Below are 12,825 nucleotides of genomic sequence, written 5' to 3'. Positions count from 1 at the left end.
GGCGTTGCATCACCGGATTTGCCTTAAGGGTCTAGGGCCTTTTTCTTTACTATGATGAACCTTACAGTACCATTACATGATACCTGCACTGTCCACAGTGCACGTTCCAAACTCATTGGAAACATTGAATGGGTGGATTTCTATAGTAGAAAAAAAAAAGGAAAATGGGAAGGGAAAAAAAAAAGTGAACCAAGAAAATCCAATAAGAACTGACTATAATGTCAAACTCCATTCAAATCATTCTTCATGCTCTGTATATATATTCATATAAGCTAGAAGCCTAATTTACCTGATACTAGTAGGGACACAATGTGCGAAACTTTTTAAATTTAGAATTTCCAGATGTGGGCCGAGTGACTCCTTCCCTGTATCCCAAATACATGTAAAATTACCGGGGCAACCCAACGGCCTTTTCCCACACAACGCCCCTATACACTTTTCTTCTCTTCATCCTTCTTCTCAACCTCTTTTCTGTATCAATCTTCTCCCGTGTCAACGAGCTTTTCACTAAGTGTCGTTGATCACCTCATTCTGTGAGGTTTGCGTCTACGCGTGGGGAATTTATTTTTCTTCCACCGGTGCTCTTCTCCCAGCGCGTTCAGTTCACCCTTTTACGTGGGCTCTTCCGCTTCGCTTCGACCTGGTTATTCGCCTATCAAAGCGCTTTGAATTGACTGGATTGTGTGATCTGTCACCTTCCCTCACAGGCGTCATTTTGACACTTCAAGCGAGGACTGTGTATCGTTCACCATTCGCCACGCTCCTTCTGATTCTCATTTACTCGTCATTTGTCCATTGGATCATTGAACGCACCTCAATGTCATTCAACTAGAGACTGCCTCCTAGGAAAACGATAGAGCGATCCGCTCGCTGAGCACCGCTCTTCTCCTCTTCCTCCCCCCAGGATCAGGATCTGGTGGAGTAGACGGTTCGTCTCCTTATTTCTTTTAACTCTTGTCTCTCGGTCTATCTGGCTCTTGCCTACCCCCGGAGGCCTTGTATGCTGATTCTCGCCTCTCCTGGCAATAGAATACGTCTAGCTCTCCGTCCTGAACTGGTAAGCGCGTCTCCCCTTCTCAAGATGCCGTCCTTCTTCGTCCCAGGCCACCATGGCCTGCCTACGCCTCCCCATGTCAACGGTGGTCGTATGGAAGACCCATCATTCTACCCGGTTGGCCATGCAGGATTCCCTCCTCGCTACCACCAAAGCGGCAACGAGTTCATCGAACAGTACTCGCAGTCTCTGTGTTACGGCAAACCCACTTCGATGAATCTCCACCCCCAGTCCGCTCATCCGATGAACACTGCTCGCGATCATCACCACATGATGAACCAGCAGCCTATGTTCAACCCCATGGTTGGCGCCGGATTGCCCTCAATCCGCAACGTCCAACTTCCGCCCATGGATGCTACGATTCCGCCTCAATACCGTCGACAGGAAGCCGCCCCAATGCAACAGCAGCTCGAACAACCCCGCAAGGAGGAGAAGGCAACTGGAGGTGTTGCAGCTCACCTGGATTATGAGATGGATCGCATGTCCGACTTTGTGGCAGAGATGGCTCAGGGAATGTATGATTTGTTCGAGACCAACATCACCATTGCAGATATTGACCTCGTGCGAAGCATCTACCCAGGATCTTCGGTTCCCCCCCCAGTTTCGGAAATACGTCTTTCAGATTTTGTCCTCGACACGCCTCCCAAGTTCTACCATTCTGCTCGGTCTCTTCTATCTGGCCAGCCGCGTGCGCCTGTTGTCGGCCCAACGCACCTTCACCAAGACAGACAGTAGCCAGGTCTATCGCATGTTGACTGTGGCTCTTCTGTTGGGAAGCAAGTTCCTTGATGACAATACCTTCCAGAACAAATCCTGGGCTGAGGTTAGCAACATCCCCGTTGCTGAGTTGAACCACATGGAATTGGAATGGCTGTTCGCGTTCGACTGGAAGATCCACGACCGCATCTACGACAAGCAGGATGGTTTCGCCTCGTGGCGCGCGCACTGGGATACCTGGCGGACCAAGGCAACAGCCCGGGCTCAGGAGTCTCGCCAGACTCTGGCGCCTCTCGAGACCAACGTGATCCGCGGCCAGGCTGTTACCAAACCCCTTATGTCCCCCGAGGGCCCCATCCCGCCGCAGTACCAGCGCAGCTCGCAAATTGAGAACTCCTGGCTCAACCCGACCGCGTCCGAATACTCGCCTCCCTCTACCCTTTCCAGTGGCCCCACTACCCCGACTACTACTCGGTTGGCCCTTGGGGTTACGCCAACCCGCCTCCGCCTCCGCCCTACTCGCGAGGCTGGAACGCGCCCTCGCAGTACATGGTTCATCCCGCACCTCGATCCCAGCCCCCATCCTACCACCACACTCCGGCGTATGGCTTGCCGTTCGCTCAGAGTCTCTGGACGGGTCATGGTTCGTCCTGCGGCTGCACCTACTGTGCCAAGCATCTCGAGCACTATATGTGCAACAGTGCATTCCCCTCCATGCACCAGCCAATGATCGCAACCTAGTTGAAGATACTTAGCATGTTCTGCCCACGACCCCGGATGGAACAGACGGTGTCAACGATTCAAGACCACAAGTCTTGCTGCCTCTTTGAATTTCTTCTTACTGCAACTCTAGACTTCTTTCAACGTTTGTTTGGGCGACTCGCATGGGATTTATTTCGATACCGTTTCTTCTTCTGCTTGAATTGTTTTCAACCTTGCGCCTTTCGACCTTTTGCCTCCTTTATCTGCTTCTGAGCAATTGGCCTACCGCGTCTCCCAAAAGTACTTCTGTTCGCGTCCGCTGGTTCTCGTTTGGCAAAGCGAAAAAATCTCAAAAAAAGGAGGGAAGAAAAAGAGGAAAAAAACGCTCCCATAGCGGACATTGGCATGCCCCGGCCAAGCCCATGATGCAAAATCTCGACTGGACTTGTTATATTGATATCACTTTGATTTCATCGAGTCTTATACAACCTCATTGTTGGGTCTCTCATCCTTGACTCCAAAGGTTGCCGGGGCCGCAGTCACGACTATCATGAATCCCCAAAATCTGGCTTGTTTGTTTATTACCCACGACTTCGGTTTATATCGTTGGTCCTTTTGTTTTATGCTTGGCATTTTTGTCTCGCGGTGATTACCCATAGAGTGCTTTCTTCTTTTCACTTCCTCATCTCGGTACATTATTCCCATTCGCCACGCTACATGCAGTGCCCGACGTTAATCATTTTTTTTCACTTCGCTTCTCAATCTTCAATTGCCCATTCACTTTTTTTTTTTACTTTTTTTTTTTTTACTCCCTCGATTCCTTCGATTTTATCTTTCTCTGGCGAGCCTTTCTCCAATCAATGAGATCAACTATTCAAGGATCCTTCCAACCCTTCTTAGCTGCATGATATATTCCATCACTTCCACCTCTCTCTCTCCTCACTTGCGACGCGGATGGAAATCGATTCGTCTTGGGGTCTCTTCTCCCGGTGGCATCTCTGCATGTATCCGGGTGATATCGGTACACTGGATGCATCTTCTGTCTGATCTCATTTTGAGAGTCCAGTCAATCCCCTGCGATTGGCAACTGTGTAGTCTACCTGAATTTGTCTGCTCTCTTTGACTGGATTCAGTCTATCTACTCTTTGCCGTTCGGCGCTGCCGCAGAACCAGGGCACTTGTCCCGTCTCCATTGGTCATGTTTTCACCTGGCTAATGGCGTCCGTGGCTGCGGCTGTGGCTTTTGATGCTCAGTTGTTTGAAGATATCTCACTAAATTAGCGACAAACTATTATCTTTGTCGGGACTACAACTTTTTGGTGTGTCCTAGGACTCGTATCGGTATCCCTAGTGTCTTCTACCTACGTAGTGAGCCTCTCCTCTCCGTCGGCTGCTATTTTTTTAGCGATTTGTTGTGTTATGCGGCAGTTTCGGATATCTAAGGAGCCATAAGTTTGGATCTCGTAACTATTATTGTGATAGATATTTGATTCTAGCCTAACACAGAAAAGGTCCATCGACCTGAAATAAGATATGTCAAAATGCAGTTGTACTAGTGGGTAATCAAGATTCATCCAGACAGTCGTCGCGGGTCGTAAGAGTAGATGTAGAGAAGAACGAGACGAGAACCAGTAAAGGAGAATGAGAAGTATGCAAACGTATCAAGCAGTTGAAGGCATCAAGGAACGCAACCGGAACAGTATTAGTAGATGCTCCCTTGGATACTCTGATCTTGCTTTTGCTGCTCTTCTAAGGATAGTTCCTCGATGTGGAGATGAGACGGGGAATCCGTTGACGAACTTTCCTGTCTTCTCCTCTGTGATTCTGCGTGGTTGGATGACTCGTCGCCGTCGCCTAGGATATTGGCCATGCGGTGCTCGGGTTGATCGGTGGAAGAAGAAATATAGTGGTGATTATGGTGGTGGTGGTGATGATGATGATGATGTGGATGGTGCAGGCGATGTTTCTTCAATTTCTCGATGGGATTGCCGCTCATCTCGTCATCGCCGTCATCTTCGAGCTCCTGAGAGGGAGGTGACCGTTGGGTTTGCTCGCTGGGCGGGAATTCGAAGTGTTGCTGGTTCGCATGGGACAAATTGCTAGTGGCGAGGCCGGGAGAGGCTGGTGCAGCGTGACGGTGATGAACGTGGTCGTCTCCTTCGTCGTCGGATGGGGCGAGACTGTTTGCCCCGCTCATGGACCCTCCACCATCACGGCCACCAAGGTGGAGAAGGGCGTACTTTAGGTGAGCTGATGATGAAGATGTAGAGTGCGGTAAGTGGGGGAGATGGTCTTCGCTATTTCGGTTCAGCCCGTGTAAGTTTGGTCGTTTTGGATGCAATGGATTGATGTTTGGCCGAGCTTCTGAGCCAGAATCGTATTGCTTTGGGGCGCCTCCATTTTCGTCGTCGTGGAGTGGGTGTTGGTGGCTGGAGACATGACGAGCGCTGAGTTTGGGGCTGGTATCATTCTGGGCCGAACTGTCCTCCGAGGAGGATACCACCTCGTCGATGGATATAGACTTGTGAAGTTTGGAGCCAAAGCTGCTTGCATGGTCATCGGCATGCTTTGTTTGAGCATAGCCATGCTCGTGGCGTATGGAATTCAGTAGATTTGCTCGCAACAATTGTTTTCTCTCTGCGGTCATGCCGTGAGTACAGCCGTCGGGGCAGCCACCCCATTTGCGTCGAATTGGAATATGGTCTGTGAGTCCGACATGACCAACAGGCGGGACTTGCCCTTTCGATGCATTTTCACGCTCCCGCTCTTTTCGAAGATCTGACCAGGTGCGAAGTTTATTCTGTAGTGTATATTTGCCGTTTTCTGGATTATGGGTCAAGACCAGGAACTCGCAGTGATTGATGTTGCGGAGATCCTCAAAGTATTCCACGCTCCAGTGATACCACTTCATGAGAAATACTCGTGCCATCAGGCCGTGCGTAACAAGTACACAGACATTTGCAAAGTCATCCTCGCCAAACTGGCGCCAGAGGGATTCGTTGAATCCACTCACGCGATCATAGGCATCTGCTGCAGATTCACCATTGGGAATCCGGTAGAAGAAATGACCGTAGTCTGCCCGCTCCATCCACATGCGCTCCATCTCTGTGGAACATGGCTGGAAATTGCCGAAATCTTGTTCCCGCAGACGGGGTTCTTCATAAACTTTAATTGTTTGTCTTTGGAAGGGCGAAGGAGCGGGCGTATCGGAGGTTAGGGATTCAATGATTCCCTCGGTAGTCTCTCTTGTCCGCCGATAGGGAGAGGTAAAGAAGTGAAGTTTATCGTCGGGTTGGAGGAGATCACGTAGTCGACGGCCTGCATCCTGGGCTTGTCGATGTCCTTCAGCAGTGAGCTTCACCCGGTGGTCTGGAATAGTTTGATGAATGTCGCGGTTTTTGTTGCCTTCTGACTGTGCATGTCGCACTAAAATAATCATCTATAAGTAGTAAAAAGGTCAATTTAAGTCAAGACACACCCCAATCACCCCGAAATGGAGACTTACCCGTGGCTTCCCCATGGTGGAAGGGTCATGGGGGAAATGTAATGGGCGAATGCGGGGGAGGGGCTAGTAGAAGTTATACTATTTGCAGCAAGGACAACGAGGATAAAAAAAGAAAGAAAAGAACGAGCACAACAACCGTCTATCTAAAGCGGAAATAGTCTTGAGAAGAGAGAGAAAACTCCAAAAGGCAGAGAAAAAGTTCATTCCAGTCGGAGATACAACTGACCCGCACGGGCCAACGGGGGTGATCCATTCAGGGCGCCTCTTTTACGCAACTTCCGAATAGCATCAACCATGGCCGACTTGCTGGAGCTACTCGCTCCACATCTAGATCCAACTCAATCGCACGATGTAACTACCGACAAATATCTCACTCGCCTCTCAACCTTGTCGCTCGAAGCTCTCCAGACCACAGAACCTCCCTCGCTCGCCCAATCCTCCCACTCGACCCTTCTATCCCTTCAAGCCTTATCGAACCGTTCGCACCGGGCATTTGTCACCTCTGCCGATAATTTGTCCACACTATGCACATCTGTCCCACAGTTAACCCGCGAGGCGCAACAGCTACGCGATGCTATCCCCAAACTCGACGAGGAGGCCGTTGGGTTTTCTACCAAATACAGTAAGATCACAGACAATGCCGCTCTAGAACGACGGAAGAAAGCGATGCAGCTCTCTCGCAATGTCGACCGATTGTCAGATATCTTGGAACTACCAAGTCTGCTATCCAAAGCCGTCTCCGCGGCCTCAGTCAACTCCGGTACCGGTGTCTCCTCTACAACCTACTCCTCTGCGCTCGACCTGCATGCACATATCAAGCGACTACAAACCTTATACCCCGAATCTCCATTGATTCAAGATGTTGCATCTCAAGCGGAGGATGCTATGAAGGACATGACAAGTAATCTGATCACGGGGCTCCGAACCCAAAACCTGCGGTTAGCAGCTGGTATCCGAACTGTGGGTTGGCTGCGGCGAGTAGCCCCGGATCTAGATATGATCCAGAGCGATGGGGCAGTCGGGACAGGGGAAGGCGCTCTTGGGGCCATCTTCCTGGTCTGCAGACTGGCGCATTTGGTATCGACGCTTGAAGCTCTGGATCCCCTCCGTGAGCTCGCGGACCAAGAAACCCATCGGAGACTCAGTGGCAAGGACAAGTCAGACACGACCTCGTGGTCCGGTGGTCAGCAAACTGACCGCTACTTAAAGAGATACATCGAGATTTTCCGTGAGCAGAGCTTTGCAATTGTCTCGCTGTACAAGAATATTTTTAACTCCGAACAATCCGAATCCGAGTTTGCCATCTCAGGTCTACGGGGTGGAGATGCCCCCTCCAAGGCCAAGTCAAAGCCAGCACCCTCAGATGACCCCTTGCAACATCTTCCCCCGGCTTTGGCTACTTTCCCAATGCATCTCGTGCAATTGCTCACGGATACAATGCGCTCCTATCTTCCCAACGTCCGAGATCGGAGTTCGAGGGAAAGTCTTCTCACGCAGCTTCTGTACTGTGCCGCAAGTCTTGGGCGCCTTGGTGGTGACTTTGGCATGATTTTGACCGAGCTGGGCGGGGAGGAAGATACCGAAGATATGGCCTACGAATGGGAGGAGGTCATGCGCAAACATCGAGCCTTGGCAGGACGTCTGGAGCAATTGACCAGTCGGGTGCCAGTAAATTAACATTCATATACCCAAACGGAAGTACAATGCCATTTCGAGATGGTGACACCTGGGGTCAGTGTATAATAGAACATCAACATCATGAAGCGCTCTCATTTTCTCAGCCTTCTGGTTCGGACTGTCTAATCGACGTTACCCATATACAAATGTATCTAGATATTGTATACCTCGTTTACCCTAAGGTCCCAGCCATGCTTCATCGTCGACTTACCTGCACTACTCCTGCTCAGTGCATGCGCAGAAGCTGACATAAATCGATGAGCGCCTTTTTGTTCGAACTATTGAGTACAATATTTCACGTCATACTCAACCAGAAATCAGAGAAACTTGAATACCATTGAAAATCTAAGTAATGGACGGCAATGAACTAGAGCAAACAAATGTATGCCAGAAAACACAGCAAACCATGGGCTTCTATGCTTTGCTATCTGGATTTACGCTCTGCTGCTTGCCTTTGCAGTCCTAGTGATATGCACTTCCATTCTCAGCCATTATCGAGTCTGCGATGGTAGAGGGTCTGAACCGGCTGCATTCACTTTGCGCCAATTTGTCTTGCTCTGGTTATTCCTCTGTTGCTGAGTCTATCGCTCGGTCCAGCTGCCATTTCCAGGTATAGTGAGTACACCGGTGTCTGACATGTATTTTCATTCCGTTCTGAGTCACATTGTGTAGGTTCGGCCAAGATATTCTTGCACGGGTTATTAGAACAAAAAGAGAGACAGTAATTAGCCAAGAAGCGGGTGAACAAAATCCTATACAGGCTAACATCGAGCTAATTGTAGTGTTGCCCATAATTGGTTAGCTCTCATTTGCCGAGTGACTCACAAAGATCTTGAGCCTTGTGTAGCTGCTAAAATACGAGCCTATATAAACTGAACATCTGGAATTAGTATAGATATTCCAATTGAGACTCTTACTGGTCTGGCGTTTATCAAAATGGGTGTCCACTATAACCCGCTCACTAAAGAGCCCTATCTCCAACTCCCAGCACCATGTGCAAACATCATCATCACCCCACAACGTGAACACCAGATCGAGGAGACATCTGCTGTGATGACCGAAATTCTCAACGATTCACGCGTGTACTCCTGGCTACAAGGGCCACCCTACCCTTTTCTGCCCGAGCATGGCGTGGACTGGATCAAAGCGAAAATAGCAGAATACAAAGATGTCGTGTCTACTCTGCAAAAAGAATTCGAAACATCGCACAGTCAGCAGGGCGACGGTTCGAATGGCCAAGGGGAACCAGAGTTCTTTGATAAAAGCCCTTTCGTCTGCATACGCGAAGTGACAAAAAGAGACCCTGCGACGGGTGCTCCACTTCAAGATGTCTGGATCGGAGACTTTACGCTAGCGCGGTATGCATTCTATGAGTTGCCACCAGATAGCTCGGAACGTGCACTGGCACAGAAGCAAAACGAGGATTTGCCTGTTGGGCACAAGGATATCATCTGGTGTATAGGATGTATGGGGATCCCCAGAGACTCAAGCTCAATTGCTAACAATATTAACAGACTATCTCTCTCCTACTCAACACGGCCGGGGACTTATGAGTGTTGCTGTTCGCACTATCATTCATGACTGGGCTATCCCGCGGATGAACCTTCATCTTCTTAGAGGCAGCTTTTATGCTGAGAATATGGGGAGCAGGAGAGTAATGGAGAAGAACAACTTCGAAGAGATTTGCACACTGAAGGACTGGGCTCCGGTAAGCCCGAACAAGGGAGGAGGGAAGAAGTCGATTGTTGTGATGGAGTGGAAGGGGCTGTAGGTATCAAGCAATATCCTTAGATATGTTAGAAAGTGTACCTCTGTTCCATATAAACTGAGAATTTCCTTTTCTGGTTAGTTTTACCTTTTTAGGTTTAACTCCAACACGCACGTCAACTCGGCAGTCAATCGGCAATCGGATATTAAAATGTCAAAATGTCAAATTGCCAATGCTCCCAAGGTTCCTTTGGATAGTCCCAACATCCTACTAGATCAGTTAATTACTAATTCAATGGAAATTACTGTCCCGGGATATCTATGGGCTTTAAGTTGAAAGATCTTGGCTAAATATCGACAATGTCTTGGCGCTTGGCACTCCATCCATTCCGCCAGTGATAGATCTTATAGTTTCACGTGGCTCACCACGTTCCTGAACCATACAACCGAGAACTGGGTATTTTCTGTACATACTAACGCATGTGCCTGCCGATCCTGGCGAGCTGTAAGGTCATGCCGTTGTTGGTCATTCCGATTCGCTGGTCATAACAAACGCCAGATTAAATGTTGGATGCCGCGAGGTGGCTGTGACTATGTTGTACCTTCAAAATGAAAACCAGAGCATTTTTTTTCCCTTATATATGAGCCAGTCAAGCGCCTGTTAGATTGTAGTCACTGAGGTAAACCCCAGCACTTTGACTTCTTAACTTCTTACCTTCCAGTTGACTCGTTTCTGCCGAAATGAAGCTCTCCTGGTCTCTCGTGCTGTCATCTGCGGCCGCAGCCACTGCGAGCTACTCAGGCAACCTGAACTACCGCAGTCCATCCGAGAACCATCCAGGACTCGGTGTCTCTATTCACCGTGTTGCAAAGCGCGGGGTCCCCGGATCGTCCTTTGATCCATCCAAATTGCACTTCACCCATGGCGTTGCTTCTGGAGATCCCTATGCAGACTCAGTAATTCTCTGGACTCGCTGCTCGCCGACTTTCGATGATGTTCACTCGAATACCTCTACGCATGGTCTTGTTCCATTGTACAACCCAGTCCCAATCTACTCAGGGGATGAAGATGCAGAGGAGCAGGTGGCCGTGTCGAATGCTCCTGTTTGCTTGGATTACAAAGTCTCTAACGATGAGAGCTTCAAGCACATTGCCGCAGAAGGCACTGTGTATACCAGTTCCGACATTGACTATACTGTCAAGGTAAGCAAGCTATTTATGGATCGTAGAATTGGGAAACTCGCTCATTGAATTACCAGGTCGAAGCATCCAAGTTGGAGCCATTCACCACCTATTTCTATCAGTTCCAAGTTTGCAATTCGGACAACAAGAGCCCGGTTGGAAGAACCAAGACTGCTCCTGATTCGAAGAAGGAGGTCGACCAGGTCAACCTGGCCGTTTACTCTTGCTCCAACTTCCGTATGTTTCCGTATCGACCTGTATCTATGAGTGTGTGGGCTGACAGAAAATATAGCATTCGGCTTCTTCAATGCCTACGGACACTCTGTGCGCAAGGATTCTGTGGACTATGTCGTCCATCTCGGGTAAGTGGCGCTTGGTATCTGCGTGAGGCCTCAGACTGATTGTATACAGTGATTACATCTACGAATACAAGAATGGTGACTAGTAAGTGGAATTAACTCGAGAATGTCGATCACATCAGCTAAGATTCGCTTTAGTGGCTGGGGTAACAGCATGGGACGCATCCCTCTGCCGGACCGAACCATCGTCACCCTTTATGACTACCGCAAGCGCCTTGCCACCTACAGAACCGACTTGGATCTGCTTGCCAGTCATCAGAACTTTGCTTGGATCCCTGTCTGGGATGACCACGGTATGGCCCTAACGCATTCACTGAAGGTCTGTTTGGGTTCTAATTGCAGCAGAGGTCGCCGATAACACCTACCGGGATGGCTCTTCGGAGCTCAGGAACGACGAGAAGTCATTTGTTCAGGACGGAGGCGTCTCCGTTGACCAGCGTAAGATGAACGCCGTCCGTGCTTACTTCGAATGGATGCCCATCAGGTGAGTCGTCCGTGAATAGTGCCAAGTCGTACGTGCTAATCGAGTCCAGACAAGTCGAGATGGACGATAACCTTCGCATCTGGAGAAACTTCAAGCTTGGAAAATTGGTGGACCTGATCATGCTGGACACCAGACAATACGACCGCTCTATCACCGATACCTACGATAACACTAACTACATCGACGAGATCAAAGATGACGCCGGTCGCAGTCTGATGGGAAGCCGTCAGGAGAACTGGTTGCAGCGTAACCTGATTGAGTCAGCCAACCGTGGTGCGCACTGGCGCATCCTCGGCAGCCAAATCAGTATGCTTTTCTTGATCTAAACTTGCAAAGTTAGCTTATACTAACAGGATTGCAGTTTTCTCTCAGTTGAACATGTCAGCCACTATGGGCGCCGAACAACCACTGAACCTGGATGCTTGGGATGGTTATATGGCGAGCAAGAACAGAACCTTGCAGACTCTCTACGACAACAAAATTGGAAACAACATCGTCATCGCGGGAGATACCCACGTCAACTGGGTCAGCGATCTGGCCTGGCTCGACCACACCCCTTACGACTCCAGCACTGGAGCCGGCGCCATCGGTGTGGAATTCGGCGGATCGGCCGTCAGCTCACCCTCGTCATTCGGACAGAACACCACTATTCCTGCGGCAAACAATATCTCCCAGATCGTTGCTACTGACAGTGAGTCACTGCAGTGGTCTGAGGGATACTACCGTGGATACTTTGAGCTCCACATCACCCCAGAGCAAGTCGGGGCTCATTTCTTCGGCTTGCCTACCACCAAGGAGCGCAATTTTGGGGAGATCTCCCTGGCCAACTTCACTGTTAAGAGCGGCGAGAACCATTTGCAACGGAATTCCGACAATGCGGCCGCGGGCGGAATCGTGGAGAACGGATTCCTCAAGAATGGAAAGGTCGTGCAGAGTGGCGTGATCCACGATACTGAGACCGGTCGTTACTATTCGAAGTAATGGTAAGTTTGAATGGGATGGTGGAGAGAGAGGATTGTAACAGCACCAACTTTACTTAGGCTGTTCCCCATAAATAGAACACTTACAGCACATATCTTTCGGTAACAGCAGAATTGAAAATAGTTTACCCCAAGTCACTCGCCCTTTGTTGTCCGTATCTGATACCGCACGAGTCTATCTCGATATTAGCCGTAAGCAATGCTTGGCTCAGTGTAGATATTCCAAGGTTCTGCCGCCAATCCAGACAGGGATTAGTGTGGTCTCGGAGACGGGCCGACAAACAACCTTGGAACCTTCCAAGGTTGGAACCTTGGAATCTTAGAAAGCGTGAGCCAATGAACTAAAGAGGATTGTCTCGGCAGCTACTGACATTTATCTGTCAGCCACACAATTTACGATCGACTAAATTAAATTACATATATGTATATATGTCAGGTCCTTGCGAAACGCGCATGGT

The 12,825-nt window shown here is 49.4% G+C and overlaps 6 protein-coding genes across 6 annotated transcripts; 5 read left to right on the top strand and 1 right to left on the bottom strand.

The window, feature by feature from the left end:
* Positions 1–1,081: 1,081 nt before the first annotated feature.
* Positions 1,082–2,501, top strand: N7519_002829 (uncharacterized protein; the record flags this gene model as incomplete). Its single annotated transcript, XM_057289607.1, has 3 exons — positions 1,082–1,569; positions 1,624–1,719; positions 1,787–2,501. 3 exons carry the CDS (start codon positions 1,082–1,084, stop codon positions 2,499–2,501), a joined length of 1,299 nt encoding a protein of 432 aa, XP_057150809.1.
* Positions 2,502–2,527: 26 nt separating this feature from the next.
* N7519_002828 (uncharacterized protein) lies at positions 2,528–3,520 on the top strand (the record flags this gene model as incomplete). Its single annotated transcript, XM_057289606.1, has 3 exons — positions 2,528–2,636; positions 2,952–3,118; positions 3,374–3,520. The coding sequence occupies 3 exons, from the start codon at positions 2,528–2,530 to the stop codon at positions 3,518–3,520; spliced, it is 423 nt and encodes a 140-aa protein (XP_057150808.1).
* A 655-nt stretch (positions 3,521–4,175) lies between these two features.
* Positions 4,176–5,993, bottom strand: N7519_002827 (acid phosphatase DET1; the record flags this gene model as incomplete). The annotated part of the gene is made up of 2 exons (XM_057289605.1): positions 4,176–5,912; positions 5,979–5,993. The coding sequence occupies 2 exons, from the start codon at positions 5,991–5,993 to the stop codon at positions 4,176–4,178; spliced, it is 1,752 nt and encodes a 583-aa protein (XP_057150807.1).
* A 279-nt stretch (positions 5,994–6,272) lies between these two features.
* Positions 6,273–7,655, top strand: N7519_002826 (Dor1-like family protein; the record flags this gene model as incomplete). Its single annotated transcript, XM_057289604.1, has 1 exon — positions 6,273–7,655. The coding sequence occupies one exon, from the start codon at positions 6,273–6,275 to the stop codon at positions 7,653–7,655; it is 1,383 nt and encodes a 460-aa protein (XP_057150806.1).
* A 936-nt stretch (positions 7,656–8,591) lies between these two features.
* On the top strand, positions 8,592–9,426 carry N7519_002825 (GNAT family N-acetyltransferase; the record flags this gene model as incomplete). The annotated part of the gene is made up of 2 exons (XM_057289603.1): positions 8,592–9,120; positions 9,170–9,426. 2 exons carry the CDS (start codon positions 8,592–8,594, stop codon positions 9,424–9,426), a joined length of 786 nt encoding a protein of 261 aa, XP_057150805.1.
* A 677-nt stretch (positions 9,427–10,103) lies between these two features.
* N7519_002824 (alkaline phosphatase D family protein) lies at positions 10,104–12,368 on the top strand (the record flags this gene model as incomplete). Its single annotated transcript, XM_057289602.1, has 8 exons — positions 10,104–10,565; positions 10,622–10,781; positions 10,837–10,906; positions 10,956–10,988; positions 11,042–11,196; positions 11,249–11,387; positions 11,437–11,693; positions 11,749–12,368. 8 exons carry the CDS (start codon positions 10,104–10,106, stop codon positions 12,366–12,368), a joined length of 1,896 nt encoding a protein of 631 aa, XP_057150804.1.
* Positions 12,369–12,825: the final 457 nt, after the last annotated feature.

This window comes from Penicillium mononematosum (assembly GCF_028829835.1).
Source record: "Penicillium mononematosum strain IBT 11891 chromosome Unknown utg000002l:1.0-8112719.0:1.0-8118358.0, whole genome shotgun sequence".
NCBI lineage: Eukaryota > Fungi > Ascomycota > Eurotiomycetes > Eurotiales > Aspergillaceae > Penicillium > Penicillium mononematosum.
Note: the sequence above shows the minus strand (reverse complement) of the source record. Positions and strands in the feature narration are given on the sequence as shown.